At 45.6% G+C, this 25,645-nt stretch overlaps 1 protein-coding gene across 3 annotated transcripts; it reads right to left on the bottom strand.

Annotated features, from left to right (window-relative positions):
• Positions 1-510: 510 nt before the first annotated feature.
• On the bottom strand, positions 511-24,964 carry LOC308181423 (zinc finger CCCH domain-containing protein 11A-like). 3 transcript variants are annotated; one of them, XM_080564725.1, is made up of 9 exons: positions 23,924-24,964; positions 23,277-23,396; positions 22,688-22,768; positions 22,161-22,271; positions 3,397-5,491; positions 2,749-2,868; positions 2,160-2,240; positions 1,633-1,743; positions 511-894 (listed from the first exon to the last, which is right to left on the bottom strand). In XM_080564725.1, the coding sequence occupies exons 5-9, from the start codon at positions 3,482-3,484 to the stop codon at positions 815-817; spliced, it is 480 nt and encodes a 159-aa protein (XP_080420851.1). In that variant the 5' UTR covers positions 3,485-5,491; positions 22,161-22,271; positions 22,688-22,768; positions 23,277-23,396; positions 23,924-24,964; the 3' UTR covers positions 511-814. The 3 variants fall into 3 exon arrangements, 2 of the variants coding, with proteins under 2 accessions (XP_080420851.1, XP_080420852.1); XR_013941459.1 differs by lacking the exons at positions 511-894; positions 1,633-1,743; positions 2,160-2,240; positions 2,749-2,868; positions 3,397-5,491 and adding exons at positions 16,973-17,289; positions 17,404-21,422; XM_080564726.1 differs by lacking the exons at positions 511-894; positions 1,633-1,743; positions 2,160-2,240; positions 2,749-2,868; positions 3,397-5,491 and adding an exon at positions 16,973-21,422.
• Between the last annotated feature and the right edge of the window lie 681 nt (positions 24,965-25,645).

The following is a 25,645-nucleotide window of genomic DNA, read 5'->3' on the forward strand; positions in this document are numbered from 1 at the left end:
AAACCTTGACAAGGCACAAGCAGAAAATAAACACACACCTAGAGCCAGATTTCTGATAGTGGCTGTCAGAAGAGCTTCAGCACTCGAGCAAGAGGAATCAGTTCTTTGTTTTCATTTGAATTCCTTTTTAGGGCTGTATGAAAACGGTCTAAGTTCACGGAAAGGAAGAAGGAGAAAGTATATTTAATAGCCAGTTGTTACCTTTCGCAGTACTAGTCCGTTGAGAAGGTAATCCTAGCCTCTCCTTCACAGACTTGGGAACTTGAACTGCAAAACAGAAAAAGACCAAATTAGGGAGGCTGCATAAACGTCAACTTTGTGTTCACATTCAAAAACAAGGCAGGAAAGGTAACTTTGAATCCCGGTGATTAAGACCTCAGCCAACATGCAAAAAGAAACATCGCAGGAAAAGGACAAACAGAAAGCCTAACTACAAAACCCGTGAATCACATCCAGATGCCTGTTTAGTAGCTGTACCTCTCTTTGGTGCTTTGTCAGCATTTCCCGGGACCTCCACCTTCTTCCCCAGCCTTTCAGCAAGGCTGCGCTTCACCGGAAGGGCGCTTACATCAGCTTCAGACAGAGAAAACAAGGAATATTTTAAGAACATTTCTTTGCAGGAAGATTTGAGAACAGTCAACCACAAGCTTCTATTTTTCAAGCATATTTTCATAAAATTGCCTTTCAGCTGCTAAATGGTTTTTTTGCCATTTCTGCAGTCAACACAGATCTCCACTGCAACGCATTTTCCTCTCATACGTCAAAAATACTCTTCAATGCAGTCATATAGAGAAGGCGGCACCTAAATAACAGCTCATAAAAAGTTCTTACCCACGGAGGCTTTCCGTTTTCCTTGTTTCTCAGCAAGATCTAGTCGAACCACAGGTTCCTCCCCTAAAACAAAAGTAAAATTTTTCTATTTCATAGAAACCAGTAGCCAATAGAAATAGTATACTGTTAGCCCATGTCCAAAAAAAACCCAGCAAGGCACTGTTTTGACAGCTAAACCACACAAACTCATATTTCAACTATAATTAACTTAGAAAAAGTATCCATAGTCTCAGTGTTTGCCTCAAATTCCAGCTGAATGTAGTCGAGAATGAATCTGAGTCTGCTTGACAGCTATACTTTGTGCAGAACAGAGCTGCATAAGCAAGCAGAATATTATTAGGTACAAATGCTGAGAAATATTCCTTTCTAAGGTGAATGTCTATGGGTAGAAGTACTTCTTCACTTCTTTCCCTTTCAAAGGAATTTGCACAACTCTAAACAATATAATTTATACACAGACTCCTATCGCACTACTGTCCACACGTGCCACTGTCAGCCTCTTTAAAGCTTCAGAAATTGCTTCTTACATAGCACTGTCCTCTAGAGCTCTTTCTTCTCGTTACTCTCCTGTTTTTCAGTTATCCCCCTATTTGCATACTGACACATTTTTTTCTTTCTCCTGCTACTGCACTTAACCTGAGCACCAAAGCTTTCCAGTACAACCAGGGACTTTCAGCATAAAAGCATGTTTTGAACAGAAGGCGGCAGCACCAGGAGGCTAACAGGGGTGAATTGCCTTCCTTCTTGCTTAACCTTCCAGTTTAGGAGTAATGAAATCAAAACAAAAGCATGAATTATTACCTTCCTCTGTAGACAGTGTCACAGTTCTCACCACTGTCCGGACATTTTCCTTTTCCGGAGCAGGAAAAATCATAGAATCGACGGGAGGAAGAGAAGATCTTGAAGGACCTTCTGCTCAGAGCAAGCAAAACATAAGGAAGTTTACCAAACAGAAAAAACTATCACGAAGAACAAAAAACTTTAATTATTCATTACTGTCAAACATACAGTGACCAGAGCATGCAAATAAGAGAGGTGACTAGTTTGCCTCTGGTTGCCCTTGGAATTCCCATCTAGAATACCAGCTGGCTGAGAATCAGGTTGCTCGATGCCCCCAGCTAAACATGGAAGTCTATCCCTCAAGCAGCTCCCAGCCACCATCACCTGCCATTCTGAAGCCAATCAAATTTCACTTCTTTGGCAAAATAGTTGGATTCACCAAAGCATAGCCAGCTACCCGGTATTACTGGAAGAGGTTTTTTTTGAAAGAAAAATCATCACACAGGATGAAGGTGAACCGGGTAAGGAAGCAGGGAATATTAACTCACCACCGTGTCTCTTAGTTTTTTCCTTCATTTTCTGCAATTTGATTTCTTCAAGTGTTTTTATTCCAAAATTCAGACCGTCCTCTGAAAACAGAAAACAGTTAATGAGACTAAGGCTTAGAGGCACTCACTGAGGACCACAGATCCTCAGGCTTCTTAGTGCTCAGGAACTTTCAGAAGTATTTAGAATAAAGCCTGTCAACACTCCTCACAAGTGAAACAACCATAGAATCAATGGCATTTTGCCCCTCCTTTCACCCTTCAGGGTAAAAACTGTAGTTTTAATTTTAATCCATTTACGTGATATTAGATCCCTCTATCGTTAGATATGGCTTTCAACAGTGGTTGCCAGGCTGCACGTGCAGCCATTTAAACTCCATGCTGTGACCCTGTTTTGTTCTCCAAAAGGAAAGAAAAGCAGTTCAACTTTCTGACCCAATGGGCACATGATGGTATCAGGGAGAAATGAGATCATGGAAATAACCGAGTCCATTCAGCACCCCTACATTCTGTTGTGTTTTTACGCCACATTGCTTTTGAGTTAATTGTCAAGTTATCCTGCTGATTTATCCTACTACAGGTGCTGGAATACCTTGTTTAGCAGTAGTAGCACTGGCTTTCCGAGTGGAAATCATCCGTAATCCATTTTGGCCTTCCTCAGCTGGTTGCTGGACGGGAGTTTTAGTTTCTTCTCCTTCCGCAGAAAGCTGGTCTGAAGGGGAAAAATCTATTCAGTTATGCATAGGCCAGATTGTTCGTGATTATGTAGCTCATGCAATGACACTTCAGTCCATGGTTCCTATAAAAAAGTTGGGTTTTTTTTGTTTTTTTTTTTTTTTTTTAATACAGCTACACTGACCTGATGAACTCGTAAGTAGACTACCATAGGACAAAACATCTAGGACTCTAGATTCTCTCTGCAGCTTTAACTACTACACGACATATTACTCTTCAGACAAAAAAAAAGGAATTTCCTTCCTAGTTTCACATAGAGCTTTACACAACAGACCAGCTAAAGCCAAGAGTGGTTCTAAGCTTTCCTCCAACATTTCAGGTTCTGTCCACTGACTGCCAGACAAAGCCACCAGTGACCTGAGCGGACTGCCTGCCCTATCGCTAGTCAGACCTCAGGTCATCTGTGATTTATACATTCATTTACAGCACAAATTCCTTCCAAGAACCAAAGACTTACACAATCATTTACAGCACAAATTCCTTCCAGGAACCAAACCATGCTCACCATCATCATCTTCATCATCATCTGCAGCATTGATTACAACTGGAGGGTGTGTAGGGCTTGGGACATTTTCCGAGTTTTCCACTTTCATCACCCGCCTTAGCTATGGAGAGGGATTGGACTGGACAGAAAGTTTGTTTTGCTGCAGTGACATCTGAGCCACTTTCAAATCATCGTCCGCGGACTCAGGCGGACTTGGCAGTGTAGCTAGAGGAAGAGGAGGATCATCAGTAATATGGCAGTTTAAAACTTTGACCACAATGCACGAAGATGGTAGCTAAGGCAGATAACCTGCACAGGCAATGAATGCAGCATCTCCTTTTGCCCATCCCGCCACTGTTTACACCGTGAACAATGACTTGCCTTCAAACAACAACACATCTCCCTGCCACCCAGCAGAAGACGAAACAACAGAAAGCAAACTGCAAGGCAAATATCACACAAAGCAGAGAGAAGCTGAGCATGAAAGCAGAAAACAAATACCAGCAGTACAGCAGCAGTACACTCGGTTTAGCTGACCACCTAGGACTGCAGACCTTTTCCTGCACTCACAAATGAACGGTTACCTGATGTCTCCTACACTATTGGCACCCACTAAGTAATATGCAAAATTAATTCTTCAATACTTAAAGAAAAAGGACCTAAACTCACTCTTGCTTGGTGGTAAGAAGACGCCATCGATGTAACGTCCCTTTGCGTGATGAAAAGCACAGTTGGCTTTCTGACAGCCTACTGGCTGCTTCTCCCAGTAGCAGGGAATCTCAGCGCGCTTTTTCTGAAGACAGAAAGAAAGACAAGCTCGTGATAACATGCACCTAAGGTTTGCAAAGAGATGCACAGTTCCAGGTCACGACAGCGATAGGGCTGTCACAATACAGTGCTGAAACATCATTCCAAAGGTCAGTTTATCACGGAAGTATAGTATTTCCGGGCATATTCACAAAGTTTGCAGAAGCTGTAACCACTATGCACGTTTAGCCTTGTCATCATTCAGTTTGAGAAGACAGGCACTCTCAGACATCAGTTTAGGGTGGGTTAAACTAATACACCCAGGATTATACTAGGATTATTCAGAGGGAAAAAGAACATCTTAAATTGCCTACGTTAACTCTATCCAGAACTACTTCTCGGAGACTTCGTTCTTCTGCACCTTTAACTTTCCCCACTGCTTCCTAGCCCAGGCAGCTAGAACAGCATTATCTGAAGGACTCCGGGACACAAGAGACCTGATAGATCATTATCAAGCCTGCTCTCAGGAGGCTAGTACAGCCTGTTTATTACCCCCCTGCTCCAGCAGGTTTTAGCAGTCTAGTTAGCGGTTATTCTGCATCTGTTGAGAAAATACTGTCGGCGTCTAATAAAAGAAAATCTTGCTAAGACATACCTAAGGCATTGATTTTATTTCCCTCTCCTTCCTCCCACCCCCTCCCCTGCTAACAGAAACCAGTGTAATTCCAAAGCAAAGGACTCTGTCCTGCAAAAGCACAATCAGCACACCTACAGCACTGAAAAATGCTTTTGTTGATTTATTTTGAGAACACATCTTTAGGCACTCACATCGATTTCCATGTGTCTGAATCGGCAGACATTCCTGAAACAACGACCCTCCTGCCACAGCGTGCAGACTGTCTCGTTCCCCAGAGCAGCTTCACAGTGGCGGAAGGAACAGTTGTCTCCCTGTAACCAAAAGGAAACCAACAAGGAAAATATAGTACAGCCTCAAAAACGTCCATGCTACTGCCTCAGGTTGCTACGGTTGAATTCAGAATCTATCTGGTTATCACGTTAACCAAAGACCAGTGTGCCTCCTCCTCCTACTCTACCCCTTCCTGAAAAAAAAGAAAAAAAAAAAAAACAACAACAAAAAAACAAAGCAAAGCAAAGCAAAAGAAACCCAGCCATACCTTGGTACAGGTAGAATAGAAATAGAAGTAGCAATCGTCTCCTTGTTTAGACATGCCGACAAGTTCTGATAACAAGCTCGGGTTCTCTCCACAGGGACTTCCTCTGCTCTTGGAGAGAGCTGTCTTCACCCTTGCTTGGGCTGAAAGTCTTCCACTGGCTTGTGATCAGTGAAATCTTCTTTTTAAAAGTAACCCTAAACAAAGTACCAACAAGTGAAAAATAATGAGTAACAAGCATTTTTCCAGCTTTCTTCTGTTCATCAAATTAGTCTCTTGAGGAGAGCAATGCCTTGAAATCAGCTGTTACGGGAACTAACACAATATTAAACTAAAGTTCTGTAAAGCTGCCAGGAGCTTTGTCAGCAAGTGTTCTCTTCCACGTCCTCAATAATATGCCTTGGAGCACATCCGGAAGCCTGAAAAGGGAGTCACTTCTTCAAAAACCACCTGATCATACATGCAAGGCAATGATCAACTATGGCTACGAGTAACTTCTACAGAACGCAGTATGACGCATTAAATAGCACGTTCCAGTCACTGTGGGTCTTCGAGTTCACCTACCTGGACAACCTCAGCAAAGTTATCGATCTTCAAAGACTTCCAGTTAACTTCTCCTGGAGGCCGAACCAACACTGAATCCGTGAATTAATGATAAAGGGGTAGGAAGAATTTGCCTCCTCACTTTGCCAAGGGAGCCTCTCATCCACAATTCAAACATAGGATGTGCTTTTAAACAGCTTATAACTAATGGAGGAAGCAAGTCCATCTGAACACTCTCTCAGACTGGAGACAGCCAGGGTTAGTTAGCTCTTCAAAAAATAAAAACCAAAAAAAAAAACACCACAAAACAAAACAAAACCAAAAAAACCCAGTGCATTTAGAGATGAACTCGTGATTCAAAGTGGCTGCAAAAATGAGGCTCCATCTTCCACAGCCAGAAAATTTGACTTTTTTTTTTTTTTTTTTAATTCAAAATTCAGTATGTTCCAATCTCTGGTCTTCAAGATTTCTTCACCTATTAAGAAAACACTAAAACCTTTCCCCGTCTTTATTACCTGTACAGCAAAAAACACACCAGTGCACAGAAATACACAAATGTGCATACGCATACACACATATGTGTTTAGACACACACACGAGGAGTGAGTGATAGAAAGTTAGCGAGAGCGACAGTGGAAATCAGAAGTTTTGCCTTTTTGACACAGAGAGCGCGTAAAAACTCTCTCATTTTGAGGGAACTAGAAAAAAATGGAGGATCTACCAAATATTTTGATGAGTATGCCTTCGAGGCCAATGCTTTATACCATGAGTGATCTGGGGGCCAGCACACAAATATGCATACATATGTATCACACAGTATCACGGATTTCTAGGTTGGAAGAGACCTCAAGATCATCGAGTCCAACCTCCGACCTAACACTAAGTACTCCACTAAACCATATCGCTAAGCTCTACATCTAAACGTCTTTTAAAGACCTCCAGGGATGGTGACTCCACCACCTCCCTGGGCAGCCCGTTCCAATGCTTAATAACCCTTTCGGTAAAGAAGTACTTCCTAACATCCAACCTAAAACTCCCCTGTCGCAACTTTCGCCCATTCCCCCTCGTCCTGTCACCAGGCACGTAGGAGAACAGACCAACCCCCACCTCTTTACAGCCTCCTTTAAGGTAACTGTAGAGAGCGATAAGGTCGCCCCTGAGCCTCCTCTTCTCCAGGCTGAACAAGCCCAGCTCCCTCAGCCGCTCCTCGTAAGACTTGTTCTCCAGACCCCTCACCAGCTTGGTCGCCCTTCTCTGGACTCGCTCGAGCACGTCCATGTCCTTCCTGTAGCGAGGGGCCCAAAACTGAACACAGTACTCAAGGTGCGGCCTCACCAGAGCCGAGTACAGGGGGACAATCACTTCCCTAGACCTGCTGGCCACACTGCTTCTTATACAGGCCAGGATGCTGTTGGCCTTCTTGGCCACCTGGGCACACTGCTGGCTCATATTCAGCCGACTGTCAACCAACACTCCCAGGTCCTTCTCGGCCAGGCAGCTTTCCAGCCACTCATCTCCCAGCCTGTAGCTCTGCTTGGGGTTGTTGCGCCCCAGGTGCAGGACCCGGCACTTGGCCTTGTTGATCTTCATACAGTTGACCTCAGCCCATCGCTCCAGCCTATCCAGATCAAATATGTACATGCATACAGGATAAACATATCTATACACACAAGCGTGCACAGTATATGTCGTATGGTATCCATATCGAGAACAACTCGTAGCCCTGATCAGACACGTAGAGTTGCAATCAATTAACAGCAGGAAGACAGCAGATCAAGGATACAGCAAGCTTTGAGAGGCAGGGCAATGCTCACTTTGCCAGTGGCATGGCTGCATGATACCAAGAATTTTGAATTAGTTTGATTTTTTGGAAGCAATTTGTTTTCTTTCTGCGCTGTAGCAAATACCACAGGTTTGCCATCACGTGCTGTTCCCTAATCCATATATCCATCATCATCCATTGCTGCAAGATCATGAAAGGTTAGAAAAGATGACTTAGGTCCAATTTAACAGCCAATGATTTTTCAATGACCAGAGCTGCAACAGATTTTATTTAGCCACAAGCAGGTTTTTTTTTTCTGATGTGAAGTCAGATATTTTGATTTTTTTTTTAAGACACTAAATGTCATAAAACCTGCAACCAGACCAGATAAAGTTCAAATTAGAGTGATTCTGAAGCCTTTCATTAAAATGCTGCACATTTCTGTGCAAATTATTTCTGACTCTTCTGGACAAAAGCGGATGAAATAGTTCTTACAAATTAATAATAAAAGGTTGGAACCTTTTACTCACACAAACACTAGTGAATTTTCCAGGAAGTATTATTTTGGCAGGGAATTTTCCCAAATCTAAAGTAAAGAGGGGAAAAGTTGGGTTCCCGTATTAGTTGTTGGTTTTGACTGCTTGACAAAGGGAATAAAAACAGTAGTTAAGTGCAAGGTTTCCTTCTCTTCTTTAGTATTGAGAGGAATCGTCACTTCTGACCTTTAGCACCTTCAGAAACACACTTAGTGCCATGCAGATTCCTCTGCATCTACTTCTAAAAATTACTGGTGCTCCTTAGCATGGAAGTTGGACTTGAAATCTTTCCCAGACTGAGCTCTTTTGAATGCCCAAGGAGCTCATCATTTTGCTTGTTGCCTTCCATTTTCCTGAACAGACCCAGAACGCTGTTCAGGATATGAATGGATCTGGTCTAAGGAATGGGAAGAAAGCAAAAACCAAGGATACCTCACAGCCCTAAATGCCATAAAAAGCAGTCTCATTTTAAAAAAGATCTCCAAAGCTTTTTTTTTTTTTTTTTCTCCTTGTTGTGACCCTGCTTTTTAATCACCCAGCATCAGCCTTGCTGCAAAACAGTCTCCGCTGATTTACCTGCTTGTTAAAGCACCCCACAGGCTGCAAGTGTTGTGTGCTAGGTGTCAAATTATATTTAACGGTGCATAGGTAAACCATTCATCTTCCCATGGTCAAAGCACAGAAGAGCCTCCTGCTAACACAGCTCATCCTTGCTGTAACTGCTTTTAAACCTATTTGTTGGTAAGAAAAGAGCTCAGTACACCACCTTCACAGGGCAAAAATTCACATGGAAGAGCAGAAAAACCCAGAAGTGCTTCCTGAACTTCACGTTACCAACAGCACCATCGGATTTAGATCCTTGCCTGGCATCCAGGATGCACGGCCTGCAAGCACTGCTGCGATGTGGAAGTGCCAAGGCAGGTTTTTGGCCTGCCCTAAAACACTTTTTTTTTTTTTTCTTTTACAAACAATACAAAGAGTGTGCCAGGTATGCTGTAATGCCCGTGTGCCAGGTCAATAGAGGATATCCAAACAACAGAGGCGCTTCTCCTAATTTCTGGCGTGAAAACACTTTCACAGCATTCTTTTCACGAAGAAACCCCTCTCTATCTTCTCCAATGCTCCAGGACCTGCTGCAGCTGCAGCGGCTGCGCTGGTACCAGCCGCATCTTTGACAAATCTTTTCAACGGTTCTGCTTTACCTCGGCACAGTTGAGGTCACTCCTCTTCCTCTTCCAGCTGAGGAAGCAGCTTGCGGGCTCTGCCACACGGTCGGTGCAGAAGCGAAAGCTGGGAACACAGCAGTCAAACTCTCACTGCTAACGAAGCCACCAGGGCAGAGGGCTGACACAGACCCGCCAGAGGCGAACCGTACCCGCTCTCCCTCCCGGCTGCGAGGCTCGCCACAGCAGCCCCGACCCGAAGCGCTCACAATGCTTTGCTTGGTGATGTCACCGATGAGTCAGAGTCCCCAGATGAGCATCTGCCTTGCCACTCTTTAATGTTGGTGTTGTTTTTTGGTTGGTTGCTTGCTTGCTTTTGAAACTTATGTAGGTTATGGTAAACCTTCAGGTAAACCACAGATCAATGGGGAAGAAGTCCCACACGAGGGAAGGCCGTGCATTTCTTCCAGGCAATGGCGCATTCTTTAACATGCTGCATTCGACAAAGAAGCTCTCTCCATTTTGCGCAGTGGCAACAGGCACGACTGCAACACACGCACGTGTAGGCAGCACCTGCAGGTCCCAAACCGTTAACCAATTTTTAGATAGCACCAATTTTTTATGTAGTTGCTTTCCCTTCATCCATAACCCCTTTTTTCCTTTCTTTATATCGGGTGGCTCTCCTCCATTGTTCTGTCATTTTACTCCCCAGTGTCTGAGCAGGCACTGGGAATCGTTTCCAGAGGAAGGGTACTGCTGAAGCTACAACATTTACTCTCAGGGAAAAGAGAGTATGTGAAAGAATACATACTTCCTTTCTTTTTCCTGTTGTTTTTTTTTTTAAATCTCTGAAATCAACGCTGCGGCCTGGCAGCAAATAACTATGGGAGTAATGATGATTCCTCATCCTCACTGTAACGTTGTAGTTAATGTCATAAAGAAGCAATTTCCCCAGGCAGTGGCCATTTGAGATGGGAAGGGGCAGTAAGAGGAAGTTTTCCTTAGACTAGCTCTTCCCCCAGAACACCTCGCCATCCAGCAACAAATTCAATTCACCTGCTCCGCCTGATCAGTCAAACGCGCGTCCGACTCCAGCACACGTCACAGCGGTGGTTCTGACGTGGTTTGAGAATCACCTATCCGCAGAATATCTCGGGTTTGTACACTCAAATAACGCAGTCTTTTCCAAATAAGGCCCAGAGCTCACACTCCGAGTGCAGCCTAACAGCACCAGAGGGCCGGTAGGCTAAACATTCCCATCCTGGCAACAGGACTGACCCGGGCAACAGTAAGCATCCCTTCTGCACTTTCGTCGTGAACATCAACATAAGGAAACAGAGACCTCCTCGATCCAAGTTTGAAGAAACAAACACAAAGGTCACCCAAGCGGGTTGTTTTCAGCAAACTAACGGAGAAATTAAGGTGACAACCGCGTGCATCCAGAGTTAGTCAGATCCCGAAGGCAGTTCCTTTGGGAAACGCAGGAGCAGCGCGCCAGATGACGGCTACCTTACAGCGCACCCCTCAGAGGCACTGCTACGAAAGGAAGGCAGAAGGTTGGAACTCAAAATAACTCGCAAGGCGCTCGTTAAGGGGGAAGCTTTAATTTCCTGAGCAGAACCTCCCCCCTGAAGGCAGCCCAGGGACTCTTTGCTTCCCTAGGGAGACGGCAGGGACGGGGCAGGGCGGTGGGATGGAGGGACACAGGGCCAGATGGACGGCCAGACGGCCGGATGGATGGACAGACGGACGGCCAGACGGCCCAAAAGGCCTGAGCAAGGGCTGAGGAGCGGGAGGGAAGGGCAGGGCGAGGGGAAGGGGAAGGGCGGCCCTGGGCCTGACAGGGCACCTTGGGCCTAACCCCGGGCAGCAGCTCCCCATCTCACAGGGCCCACGGGGGGCTGCCTGTAACAGGAGATGCGGGCAGGTAAATTTTACAAGCACTGCATCACAAATACCCTGCAACACCTGAACTATTCACTGGGACAGCCTCCTTCCTCACCTCCTGAAAGCTCCAGCTGGCAAACCAAGGACAAAATGAAAGGCAGATGTGGAGGACCTCGTAAGATACTGTTTTGTTCCCTACGTGCCCACTGCTGGTGACACGTAATGCCTCCTGTTCCCAAACGACATCGGCACATTACATCTTTACTACATGCTGAAAGGAACTCAGCAACTTGAACACAACTTAGAATTACCCATCCCGGCAGCAGGCTGTCCAGCTGAAGCTGCTTTAGCCAATCAAGTGTGTCACGCTGCCCCTCAAAGGTTTCTTCCTGGGAACGTCTGCTGTGACACTCCTGACGTATTACTTCTCGGAATGGCAGAACTGCGCTGGGTAGGCCCCACAGCAAGACTCGTATTTCTGTCCTTCCCTTTCAGGAAAGGATCTCCCACCTTGAATTTATTAATTTTCATGATGATGATACACAAATTGAAGTTTTGAAAAACTGAATGCTGATTAACAGATTTCTAGCACAGCCTGTGCATCAAAATTCATTTCTCTCCATTTAGGTAATCTTAGTTTCTGAGTTACAGTTACAGTCAAAATTTTTCTTCTTCGATTTTTTTCTTTTTCTTTTTTTTTTTTTTTTTTTTGTGATCAGAAAAACGAGGGGACTGGCTGTCCCAAGTCAGCCGGGGAACTTCTCTTTGGTCGATGCATCAAGCAACTCAGCTCTCTTGGGGAAACTTAAATAGAAAAGACAGATCTCCAAACGGATAAAAAAAATAAATCAAATGATAAAAACCCAACCGACACATCTGATACCCCAGCTTATTGAACAGCACAAGGGTTTAACCTACAGGCTCTGTCCAAAGCAGCAAGAAGTGACAGATTTAATCCAAACCAGTTGCCCGCTCTCACTCTCTGATCTGGAGACGTTATTGGACAAGCATGCATAGCAGTAACACTTGTAAACACTGGGTTACTGCACCACAGCCCCAAATCCCTCACGGGCCCACTAAGATACTTTTACTGACTGATCCACAATAAACACTCCCAAAAAGATTCTCAACAAGCTAAACCCTGTTTAGAAAGAATCTGAGGAACCTGTCACTGCAGCAACAAAGGGCTGCAATTGTATGCAAAATCTCCAACACCCTCCTTAGCACCCTGCTAGCTCAAGGACTGTGTGGGGCTTCCGTGCCCTGAACGAGTCCACCCTGGCCACATAACGCAGATGTAATGGTCAAGAAAGCACATAGCGTTATCGAAACTTATCAGATCCACAGCAAAAGGAAAAGCCCACGCTTCTATATTTCTCCTCCTTCTCCATTCACAGAAGGAAGAGACTGAAAACAGGCAGATTTGTGGTTTACATTTACAGTTAATGTGAAAAATGGCTATTTGTGAAATACATCACGTATTGTTTCAAGCTACAAACAACTCGCTCCCACAAAGGAAAGACTTTTGACCTCAGCATGCAACCCCAGTTACAAATAACTTCCTATCTACCAGTGGGCCGCGTTCCCCTGGCACTCAGTCACTCCGCAGCACGGCAGCCACCTTTGTTCTAAGGATGGCAAATTCTACTTAGAAACGCTCTGTAGAAGAGTGATGTTGTCCCCTTTTAACACGATCCAGCCTGCAGCAAAGAGAAGGGAAAGAGGGGATTAGAGAGAGCCCAGAACCTGAGAATAATCTCGTGTTTTCAGAAAGTGTTTTGTGTGGTTGAGCAGGGTTTTGCCCATCATGCAGAGTGCAGGCCGCCTGGTATTACACGTTTCAAAGACCAGAACTGGTCTCAGGCAGGGACAGATTCTCCTTCATCCAGCAAAATCAGCAGCTCAAAAATCATCAGGGACAGAGATGTAGCCAGGAATTGCTCACTGAACTTCAACAGCAAGGCTCGTCACACGGTTGGTACGTCTCAGTGCTGCTACCTAGAAGGCTCACCCGGGCAGGTTTCAGACCGCGCGTCACTCGGGTTGCACAGACACACGACACACCCAGCTGTTTCCTTGATTTTGCCTTGGAGTGAATCTCCTCTGCGTCGTCCAGCGCCAAATTCACGTACTCGTCAAAGCCCTAGAAATCGGCAACAGTGGCAATTAGTTCAGCAACAACACGAACCATCGTCAGCTGTGCTGACCCAGGCTGGACAACGAAGACTAATTGTTAGAGAAGCACGATTTCTTTTTTCCCTTGGGCTAGTTTTTCTTGACAAGAAAAAATAGGATTGTGAATGAGGGAAAACAAACTAACGATGTAACGTGGGGTCGTGCTGACACTCACGATGATGCAGCCTTCTATCCGCACGTTCACTTGCTCAGCCACACCTGGATCCTCGAGCTCTGCAGAACGAAGGAGGAGAGTAAATTGGAACACAAACACCGCGAGCAGTTTTGTTCTCTCTCGTGTGTTCAGAAATACCCGCTAACCATAGCCGCTAGAGCTCCCAAAAACTCCAAGGAGCAACTCTCAGGGGCAGTTTCAATTAACAGTCTGACATTTTAGAGTCTTATATGACTGGGTGAATACTACACGTTTGCTGAAGGACACGTTTCCAGTCACAAGGGAACACTCCTGCACGCCCGGCTGCACGATCCCACTCCCGTTAACACGAGGGGGAAACGCCAGGCTGCGCAGCAGCTCCTTGTACCCACCAGCACGCCGCACAGCTCTCCATTCCCCACAAACCTGCCCCGAGCAACGGGTGGGAGCCGAAAACTCAGCGAGGGAGATCCCCGGACCCTCCCCGCTCCCCCCACCCCCTCCAAATCCCCATCCCCATCCCCTCCCCGTCCTCTCCCCGCGCTACTCACGCTCTGCAGGTAGCGGAAGATGAGGTTCTGGGACACTGCGTGAAGGGCTCAGCACGGGGACAAGAGCTCCAGGCCCGGGACAAGGCCTCAAGACAAGGCCTCAAACCCTGCAACGAGGCCCCAGGGCCCCGGGACAAGGCCTCAAGGTCCGGGCCGAGACCCCTGAGGCCCGGGCCGCCCCCCACCCGCTCCCCCGTCGCTCCCCGGCCGCAGGAAGGCTACGATGGGCTGCACCATCACCGTCTGCACCTTCTGGTCCTGCCCGCGGTACGCCATGGCTGCCGCCGCCTCGCTGCTCCCGCCGCCCCTGCTGGGCCGCCTCCGGAAGCCCCTGAGGCCGGGCGGGAGCGCACAAGGGACGCTGGGATGCTGGAGGAGCGTGGGGGGCCGCTCTAGCAGGCCGGGAGGACCGCGTCTCTATGGTCGCAGGCAGGAGTCCCTGCGCCAGCTTTATTGGTGAGCAGCGAGGCTGGGGGGGGGAGGGGGGCAAGACAGCCTTAAATAAAATACAAATATAAAAAGTGTTATAAATGGCTGTTATAAATCCAAATAGGATTACAATCAAAGTTTACAATTTATTAAACGAATAGAGGCAAGCAAGCAGCGCTGGGTGCGCCGGGAGTCTCTGCTCCCCCAGGACGCACACCTGTTACGTAAGGCGGCTGGTTTTGATGCTCCCAGGCTAATACATATTCATTACTACTTCGAGAAGAGGCAGGGTTATTAGAATTGGTTTCCGGAATCCGAAACCCCTCCCAGGGGCGCCTGCGTATCAGTCTCTGGTGGTCTCTCGGGGCTTGCTCGGGCTGAATGCTGGTTGTCTTCCTCCCAGGCTTTTGTCCTTCAATTGTCCTTCATCTCCCCCTTCCTCCTCGTTTGGGAGCCTCTGCGCCGGATTTCAGAAACTCTAGCAACATCCCCTGCAGTAGTCAGCACTTTTCCCTAAAAACCCCTTTGTTCTCTTATCACCTAGACCCGGGCCTCGATGTTAACCCTTCAAATCCCTTAGTGACACGAATTGCTGGACCATTCCTTACAAAAGGAAGGATAAAATATGTAGAGGAGCAATGGCACACGCGAAAGCCCAGCGCCGCGGGCAGAGGCAGCGAAGGTTGACGGCAGAACAGTGCTCGGTTTGAACACGGAGAGGGAAAGCGAGGGGAAGGTGGCCGAAGCCGGCCGCAGTCTCTGAGCTCTCCTCCTCCTGATTGTTTTCTCTCAAAGACATTTCTGTCTGTGTGCGGGCACCCGGAGCCGGCAGAAGTCCCCGTGAAGTCCTTCGGCAGGACGGAGGGCTGCGTGGGCTCCAGTGAGAGAGGGAGTTAGGAGAATCTTATCAAGTAGAGATAGAGCGCTGACGGCATTAAACTAGGATGCTACTTAGTGTCTTTGCTAACTATGGTGCATTGTGCCAATTAACTAAAGCAAGAAGCCTTGGGCCCCTTACCAAGGTCAGTCTCCTAATAAGAGAGCGAGCCTATCTTAAGAAACTGGGAGAAACTGGTCCTGCAGGTGGACAAGAGCCAAGGAGCAACTGAGTCTGTGCAAAGACAAGAGGTCAACTAGCGGTGACGAGGAAGAGTCATCAATCTTCATGCCCACGACCTCCCGTGCTGCCCAGCGCTGAATAAACATACCTACTTTACAATCTCACTGATTGTGGAGTCCGTTTTCCGCAAGTCGCCAGCAGCAGTTTCTTCCGCAGAGGTTTTCCCAGAGCCGCTTCAAAGCTTCCCTCGCGGAGCTGGGGCGTCGCAGGGGGTCATCAAAGCACGCACGTACACACACACACACACACACACACACACACACAGGCGTTGTTGTCCAAACAGAAAGTATTTACAACAAATTCGACAAGCGGTTTTTCTCTGCCAGCAGCAAATGCCTGAGGGCCCCTACAGCTTCACAAATCATAGCACAAAGAGCCTAAAGTTCCTCTAAAATTTAGGGAAATAATTCAAAATAGATCTGCTAGGGGAAAACGATCACTGGCGGCAGGGTACACAATACACCCGAGCCTCAGCTCTCCTCCGCAGAGTCAGTGCCCACGCCCAAGTGCGACGCTGATGGCACCCGAACATTTGCTGTAGCAGGCAGCAGAGCCAGCAGCTCAGGGGAGCAATTTTAAAAACCAGGAGGCACTTAAACCAACCCTTAATTGACCCAGTTACTGCAGGAGAGTCCCGACTACTCGCCCTGGAGTCCTACTGTCACCAGCAAAAAGCACCAACCAAAGCTTGGGGGAACTTTGGTACAGCACAAGAGAAGGGAGTGGGGGTAGCGTAGCCGTATCGCAGAGCTGCTGCTTTTCACACCATTTTATCATCCCTGATAATTGAAAGTAAGGCCGGGTGGGCTGACCCCACCACCACCACTCCTGGCAGCATGTTTGGTCCACAACGCTAGAATAATTATTCTGCTCCCTCCCGCCCCTACAGCTTCATCATCTGAAAAGATTACAGTCAAAACAATGGCATACACAAATAAAAGTCAAGAGTTGACATAGTAACTCCGGGATTTGGGTATCAACTGTCCGAGAAATCAGAACACCCAGGCTTCACAATGTGCCCAACATCGAGCTGTGCCAAGGGGGGGCGGAAGGAAGAAGCTTTCCGTTTAAGCCTTCAGAGCATCGCTCCATCACTACGTCAATTCACAGCCACCACAGCGTGCCGATGGACATCTTTCTGTGCCAAAAGAAACAAGTGCTTTGTCCTCTTGATATCAAAGGTAGCCACCTATAGTTACGGAACCATGCACAAGACCTTAACTCTGACCAGCAGGGAAACTTAGGACAACTGAGTGCAGATCCTGCCAATTTCTACCAGTTCCAACTGTGCTTTAAGTCTCATTGCAAAGCCTCAGTTAGAAAAAGGATCACCTCGGGGTATCCAACAAGAAGAAGAGTTGTTTTTTTTTTGTTTTTTTTTTTTTTTTTTAATATACCATAGGACTATGCAGTTCAATCATCAATCATCTTGGAAAGCTCAAGGAGGAGGTCATCCTCATCCTTCCCTGGGTCCAAGTCGAGCTCGGCTTCCAGTATGCCGTCTGAGAGTTCCCAAAGTAGCGTCTCTAAATCCTCGTCTACAGATACGGGCGCGTTGCCTGTGGAACTCAGCCGGCGTGTCCTTGCTTCTTCTAGCTGGGAAGAAGCTGAAGTCGAGCTTGAGAACTCCATTGGCTCCACAGATTCTGCCTGGCTTCCAAGATGTGCTTCAGGTCTTGGCAGAGCAAGGAAGAGAACAATCAGTATATGCCATTTCTTAACGGGAAATCCCTTTTCTGCAAACCGGCTCTTAAAACCGTAGCCAACCCCTCCTGCACTTCAATCTTACCCAGGGATTGTTATTCAATTAACCCAGGGCGACATTTAGAGCCCAATATATTAGCAGGTACATTTTTCAGTTTGGGGGTTTCTCTGTGAAGCCAGAGCACCCGGAGTCTAGCAAAGATGGTTCAATTGTTGTAGCAAGAGGCACTTTGCCACCTTGCTTAATTTTCCTGTAAAAATGTTAAGAAGTCTCCATCTGCAAATATCTGTTTGCTAAGTTAGTCATTTTTCCCACGGCACACTCAGCAGAGTTTGCTCCCCACTACAGGAAGCTGATCTGCAGCCATCACTTCCCTCTGCTCTCCCTGCACTCTTGTCACCTTGTATGTTTGTTCGGGTGGCATTCTTGAGGACCAAAAGGCAGAGGACACTACTCATCATTTATCACCTCACGAGGAAGTAGGAGAACTTCACCTCATCCTCATTTAGGTATTCAGACAGAGCAAGAAGTCACTGGAAAGCTGTACCGACTTGCAGCATTTAAAGAAAGTAAGTCTAATTAAGCATTCCTGCTAGCTGCTAGAAAGTCATTTCACGTGACTTATTCCTCTGATGGATTTGGGCTTTAATTATCTCAGAACCCTCCTTTTTTCCCCACGTGTGACAGAACTTATGTTTCACTGGGGATATACACCGATTGAGAAAAAGAACAAGTTGTGGTCATCACCTGTTTTGGGGATTTTCTTCAAGTCTGGTGGCTGGGACGTGCTCCAGCGTGGCTGGAACAGCCTAGAAAGCAGCAAAACAGCATTTAGGACTCATGGGTAAAAGATTCCTTACTAGCTTTTTCCTCCATGCTGCTTCTCCTCTGGCATTGCGGAGCCTTAGCCAAAATACAAAACCAAGGTGCTCCTGAAGAAAGTTAATATTCACTTGGAGGTTACTAATGATCTTGTGTCTTTTAAGAACACAGCATTAATGGACAAAATCCTCCACACCAGAGAAATCACAGAATCACAGAGGACTAAGTAAATAGTGCCATTAATCTAATAAATATGGAAGGGTACTACAAGAATTCTGTAGGCAGCTACTGGATTTAAAAGGAAACAGAAAGCCTGTAGAACTTTTGAGTTTTCCATCTTTTCTCCTAGAGGAGGGTGTAAATTTTACAAGGGATCCATTTCTGCATTAGCCCCTGTCCTTACCATAGCTGCTTTTTTGGCTGGAGGTCCCATTGTGTCAGCGTCAGAGGCAGTCCGTGGCTTCACAGCTGCTACAGCAGAGGGAAAACTGCCAGGTGCCTTACGTTTCAGTGCCTTCTTCTTGGGGGAAGCGACTTTCCCATCCCAAGGCTTCGCAAACATGTTAAAGTTGGCTAGAGTAAAAGGAAGAGAGAACTGATACAGTCTTGCTCTGCCTCATGAAAAATCCACGTTCTCTTCCTCATTTCCACGGCCCGTCTACACAGTTAACTGTATTTGGCCAGCAGAATTACACTGCCATTGCCTGGATTCTCAGCAATATCTTCCACATAGTAAACTCCGTCTACCAACAATCCATACAAAGGAACAAAGGAACTGAATAGCTACAGTAAATCATAATCCAGGACGAGGGAAACTCAGACACAGAGCGATCCCAAGTGCAAGCAATACTCTAAGACGTTGTATGAAGTCTAGTAAGATTCACAAATGTTGACAGCTTTTGTATTTAAAGTCTTGCTCCCTCTAGGAAAGGAAAAGCAGCAGGTATAGTAAGACAAGAGAGTGTATGCAACTGTTGTACCAGCTTCCTCTCCCCTGCAGTGATGTCCCACAAAATCTATTAAGTTGTTCTACAAAATCCAAATTTGTAGAGTCATATTCTAGTCTCCCATTCCTGACCTAACATCTGGCTGGCAGGAGAAGAAACGAAAGAAAGCTGGGTACTTGTTTTCTTTGTGTGTTTATTTCCTCGTGTCCCATGAGACAGAGAGAAAGGCTACAATGTGCAGTGCATGCAGCCTTTAAGCCCTCCTTATCTCCCTCACACAATCTCATTTTACAAAGTTGATATAATCTTAACAACGAGGCCTTTGATCCTCTGTCATTTTTGACAGAAACTGGCCCCCCACATTAAGACGCTGAAGCATGCTTTACAAACACATACACGTGTCAAGTTAAGCAACACATGCCAAAGAGGAAGGTGAACTTGAACTCAACGCAGGGAGGACTTCATACCATAAACAGATGGCAGAAAAAAACAGAATACCAAAATTAGACTAAAAAGCCCCTCAATGTGTTAATTTTCTAGTGGGAAATACAGAATACCATCACGTAATTAACGAAAACAGACATGGTTGCATGTTCTGGCCCTTCTTTGCCTTTGAACTTTGCAGCCTTAAACTCTTTTATCCTCTGCATTGAAGGAAAAAGCAAAGCAGATCCTGAGCAAACGGAACTTGCTCAATATGGGAAGCACCTCACCGGGGCAGGTATTAAAGCATCTTATTACCTGATAGCTTTGTGTTCCATAACGATTTCTGCCCGGCTGGGGCAGGTCCAGGTTGTGCTGGGGGAGCTGGCACATTTCCTCCACTCTGCTGCATCCGCAGAGCTTTCTCGCGCTTTATTTCTTCCAGGGTTTTAACACGCACTTCTCCTTCTGGCTTGGCTTTACCTGCCGGCTCCTTCGACTGCACTTTGCTGGGCCCGGAAAGAGTGAGCACGCTCTGCTTCTTGGGCTCACCCTCAATTTTTGCCCCTGCGCTGGGATCTTTGGTTTTACCATGCCATTCAGCCTGGGCTTTGGCTTGACATTCTCGTCTCTGAAGAGCTCTCTCACGACGGATTTCCTCCAGTGTTTTCACATGGACCTCTCCCTTTGGCTTAGCAGCCTTCCCTGTCATCATCAAGAAATGAGAAGCGCCAACATTTAAAGAGAGTCCAACAATAGTTTAAGTCTCCAAAATTTGTCACAGTACTAAGGAAAACTAAGCCTGAGCGTTCCCAATAACGCATCTTAGGACAATAGCCTAACATTCTCCTCCTCCTCTGAGCCACTTGTTGTATTTTGAAGACCAGCCCTATCCAGAGAGAGTTGCTACACAGAAATGCTAGTTTACTTGATTACTTTTTCAGACTGCATTTCAAATTCCTGCTCCCGGCAGTGGCTCTATTCTAATTGTATATGATGGTTCACAGAAGCAGCTTAAAACCTTGACAAGGCACAAGCGGAAAATAAACACACACCTAGAGCCAGATTTCTGATAGTGGCTGTCAGAAGAGCTTCAGCACTCGAGCAAGAGGAATCAGTTCTTTGTTTTCATTTGAATTCCTTTTTAGGGCTGTATGAAAACGGTCTAAGTTCACGGAAAGGAAGAAGGAGAAAGTATATTTAATAGCCAGTTGTTACCTTTCGCAGTACTAGTCCGTTGAGAAGGTAATCCTAGCCTCTCCTTCACAGACTTGGGAACTTGAACTGCAAAACAGAAAAAGACCAAATTAGGGAGGCTGCATAAACGTCAACTTTGTGTTCACATTCAAAAACAAGGCAGGAAAGGTAACTTTGAATCCCGGTGATTAAGACCTCAGCCAACATGCAAAAAGAAACATCGCAGGAAAAGGACAAACAGAAAGCCTAACTACAAAACCCGTGAATCACATCCAGATGCCTGTTTAGTAGCTGTACCTCTCTTTGGTGCTTTGTCAGCATTTCCCGGAACCTCCACCTTCTTCCCCAGCCTTTCAGCAAGGCTGCGCTTCACCGGAAGGGCGCTTACATCAGCTTCAGACAGAGAAAACAAGGAATATTTTAAGAACATTTCTTTGCAGGAAGATTTGAGAACAGTCAACCACAAGCTTCTATTTTTCAAGCATATTTTCATAAAATTGCCTTTCAGCTGCTAAATGGTTTTTTTGCCATTTCTGCAGTCAACACAGATCTCCACTGCAACGCATTTTCCTCTCATACGTCAAAAATACTCTTCAATGCAGTCATATAGAGAAGGCGGCACCTAAATAACAGCTCATAAAAAGTTCTTACCCACGGAGGCTTTCCGTTTTCCTTGTTTCTCAGCAAGATCTAGTCGAACCACAGGTTCCTCCCCTAAAACAAAAGTAAAATTTTTCTATTTCATAGAAACCAGTAGCCAATAGAAATAGTATACTGTTAGCCCATGTCCAAAAAAAACCCAGCAAGGCACTGTTTTGACAGCTAAACCACACAAACTCATATTTCAACTATAATTAACTTAGAAAAAGTATCCATAGTCTCAGTGTTTGCCTCAAATTCCAGCTGAATGTAGTCGAGAATGAATCTGAGTCTGCTTGACAGCTATACTTTGTGCAGAACAGAGCTGCATAAGCAAGCAGAATATTATTAGGTACAAATGCTGAGAAATATTCCTTTCTAAGGTGAATGTCTATGGGTAGAAGTACTTCTTCACTTCTTTCCCTTTCAAAGGAATTTGCACAACTCTAAACAATATAATTTATACACAGACTCCTATCGCACTACTGTCCACACGTGCCACTGTCAGCCTCTTTAAAGCTTCAGAAATTGCTTCTTACATAGCACTGTCCTCTAGAGCTCTTTCTTCTCGTTACTCTCCTGTTTTTCAGTTATCCCCCTATTTGCATACTGACACATTTTTTTCTTTCTCCTGCTACTGCACTTAACCTGAGCACCAAAGCTTTCCAGTACAACCAGGGACTTTCAGCATAAAAGCATGTTTTGAACAGAAGGCGGCAGCACCAGGAGGCTAACAGGGGTGAATTGCCTTCCTTCTTGCTTAACCTTCCAGTTTAGGAGTAATGAAATCAAAACAAAAGCATGAATTATTACCTTCCTCTGTAGACAGTGTCACAGTTCTCACCACTGTCCGGACATTTTCCTTTTCCGGAGCAGGAAAAATCATAGAATCGACGGGAGGAAGAGAAGATCTTGAAGGACCTTCTGCTCAGAGCAAGCAAAACATAAGGAAGTTTACCAAACAGAAAAAACTATCACGAAGAACAAAAAACTTTAATTATTCATTACTGTCAAACATACAGTGACCAGAGCATGCAAATAAGAGAGGTGACTAGTTTGCCTCTGGTTGCCCTTGGAATTCCCATCTAGAATACCAGCTGGCTGAGAATCAGGTTGCTCGATGCCCCCAGCTAAACATGGAAGTCTATCCCTCAAGCAGCTCCCAGCCACCATCACCTGCCATTCTGAAGCCAATCAAATTTCACTTCTTTGGCAAAATAGTTGGATTCACCAAAGCATAGCCAGCTACCCGGTATTACTGGAAGAGGTTTTTTTTGAAAGAAAAATCATCACACAGGATGAAGGTGAACCGGGCAAGGAAGCAGGGAATATTAACTCACCACCGTGTCTCTTAGTTTTTTCCTTCATTTTCTGCAATTTGATTTCTTCAAGTGTTTTTATTCCAAAATTCAGACCGTCCTCTGAAAACAGAAAACAGTTAATGAGACTAAGGCTTAGAGGCACTCACTGAGGACCACAGATCCTCAGGCTTCTTAGTGCTCAGGAACTTTCAGAAGTATTTAGAATAAAGCCTGTCAACACTCCTCACAAGTGAAACAACCATAGAATCAATGGCATTTTGCCCCTCCTTTCACCCTTCAGGGTAAAAACTGTAGTTTTAATTTTAATCCATTTACGTGATATTAGATCCCTCTGTCGTTAGATATGGCTTTCAACAGTGGTTGCCAGGCTGCACGTGCAGCCATTTAAACTCCATGCTGTGACCCTGTTTTGTTCTCCAAAAGGAAAGAAAAGCAGTTCAACTTTCTGACCCAATGGGCACATGATGGTATCAGGGAGAAATGAGATCATGGAAATAACCGAGTCCATTCAGCACCCCTACATTCTGTTGTGTTTTTACGCCACATTGCTTTTGAGTTAATTGTCAAGTTCTCCTGCCGATTTATCCTACTACAGGTGCTGGAATACCTTGTTTAGCAGTAGTAGCACTGGCTTTCCGAGTGGAAATCATCCGTAATCCATTTTGGCCTTCCTCAGCTGGTTGCTGGACGGGAGTTTTAGTTTCTTCTCCTTCCGCAGAAAGCTGGTCTGAAGGGGAAAAATCTATTCAGTTATGCATAGGCCAGATTGTTCGTGATTATGTAGCTCATGCAATGACACTTCAGTCCATGGTTCCTATAAAAAAGTTGGTTTTTTTTTTTTTTTTTTTTTTTTTTTAATACAGCTACACCGACCTGATGAACTCGTAAGTAGACTACCCTAGGACAAAACATCTAGGACTCTAGATTCTCTCTGCAGCTTTAACTACTACACGACATATTACTCTTCAGACAAAAAAAAAGGAATTTCCTTCCTAGTTTCACATAGAGCTTTACACAACAGACCAGCTAAAGCCAAGAGTGGTTCTAAGCTTTCCTCCAACATTTCAGGTTCTGTCCACTGACTGCCAGACAAAGCCACCAGTGACCTGAGCGGACTGCCTGCCCTATCGCTAGTCAGACCTCAGGTCATCTGTGATTTATACATTCATTTACAGCACAAATTCCTTCCAAGAACCAAAGACTTACACAATCATTTACAGCACAAATTCCTTCCAGGAACCAAACCATGCTCACCATCATCATCTTCATCATCATCTGCAGCATTGATTACAACTGGAGGGTGTGTAGGGCTTGGGACATTTTCCGAGTTTTCCACTTTCATCACCCGCCTTAGCTATGGAGAGGGATTGGACTGGACAGAAAGTTTGTTTTGCTGCAGTGACATCTGAGCCACTTTCAAATCATCGTCCGCGGACTCAGGCGGACTTGGCAGTGTAGCTAGAGGAAGAGGAGGATCATCAGTAATATGGCAGTTTAAAACTTTGACCACAATGCACGAAGATGGTAGCTAAGGCAGATAACCTGCACAGGCAATGAATGCAGCATCTCCTTTTGCCCATCCCGCCACTGTTTACACCGTGAACAATGACTTGCCTTCAAACAACAACACATCTCCCTGCCACCCAGCAGAAGACGAAACAACAGAAAGCAAACTGCAAGGCAAATATCACACAAAGCAGAGAGAAGCTGAGCATGAAAGCAGAAAACAAATACCAGCAGTACAGCAGCAGTACACTCGGTTTAGCTGACCACCTAGGACTGCAGACCTTTTCCTGCACTCACAAATGAACGGTTACCTGATGTCTCCTACACTATTGGCACCCACTAAGTAATATGCAAAATTAATTCTTCAATACTTAAAGAAAAAGGACCTAAACTCACTCTTGCTTGGTGGTAAGAAGACGCCATCGATGTAACGTCCCTTTGCGTGATGAAAAGCACAGTTGGCTTTCTGACAGCCTACTGGCTGCTTCTCCCAGTAGCAGGGAATCTCAGCGCGCTTTTTCTGAAGACAGAAAGAAAGACAAGCTCGTGATAACATGCACCTAAGGTTTGCAAAGAGATGCACAGTTCCAGGTCACGACAGCGATAGGGCTGTCACAATACAGTGCTGAAACATCATTCCAAAGGTCAGTTTATCACGGAAGTATAGTATTTCCGGGCATATTCACAAAGTTTGCAGAAGCTGTAACCACTATGCACGTTTAGCCTTGTCATCATTCAGTTTGAGAAGACAGGCACTCTCAGACATCAGTTTAGGGTGGGTTAAACTAATACACCCAGGACTATACTAGGATTATTCAGAGGGAAAAAGAACATCTTAAATTGCCTACGTTAACTCTATCCAGAACTACTTCTCGGAGACTTCGTTCTTCTGCACCTTTAACTTTCCCCACTGCTTCCTAGCCCAGGCAGCTAGAACAGCATTATCTGAAGGACTCCGGGACACAAGAGACCTGATAGATCATTATCAAGCCTGCTCTCAGGAGGCTAGTACAGCCTGTTTATTACCCCCCTGCTCCAGCAGGTTTTAGCAGTCTAGTTAGCGGTTATTCTGCATCTGTTGAGAAAATACTGTCGGCGTCTAATAAAAGAAAATCTTGCTAAGACATACCTAAGGCATTGATTTTATTTCCCTCTCCTTCCTCCCACCCCCTCCCCTGCTAACAGAAACCAGTGTAATTCCAAAGCAAAGGACTCTGTCCTGCAAAAGCACAATCAGCACACCTACAGCACTGAAAAATGCTTTTGTTGATTTATTTTGAGAACACATCTTTAGGCACTCACATCGATTTCCATGTGTCTGAATCGGCAGACATTCCTGAAACAACGACCCTCCTGCCACAGCGTGCAGACTGTCTCGTTCCCCAGAGCAGCTTCACAGTGGCGGAAGGAACAGTTGTCTCCCTGTAACCAAAAGGAAACCAACAAGGAAAATATAGTACAGCCTCAAAA

The sequence above is a fragment of the Anser brachyrhynchus genome, assembly GCF_964034855.1.
Source record: "Anser brachyrhynchus genome assembly, chromosome: 22".
Lineage (NCBI taxonomy): Eukaryota > Metazoa > Chordata > Aves > Anseriformes > Anatidae > Anser > Anser brachyrhynchus.

Bases quoted from the DNA above. Each gene is read 5' to 3' on its own strand.
- LOC308181423 (XM_080564725.1), bottom strand. From the start codon at position 3,484: ATGAAAGTGGAAAACTCGGAAAATGTCCCAAGCCCTACACACCCTCCA. The intron at 2,241-2,748 runs GTATTCCAGCAC...TTCTGTTTTCAG, and splicing joins TGCTACTACTGCTAAACAAG to AGGACGGTCTGAATTTTGGA. The intron at 895-1,632 runs GTAATAATTCAT...CTTTTGTTTTAG, and splicing joins GACACTGTCTACAGAGGAAG to GGGAGGAACCTGTGGTTCGA.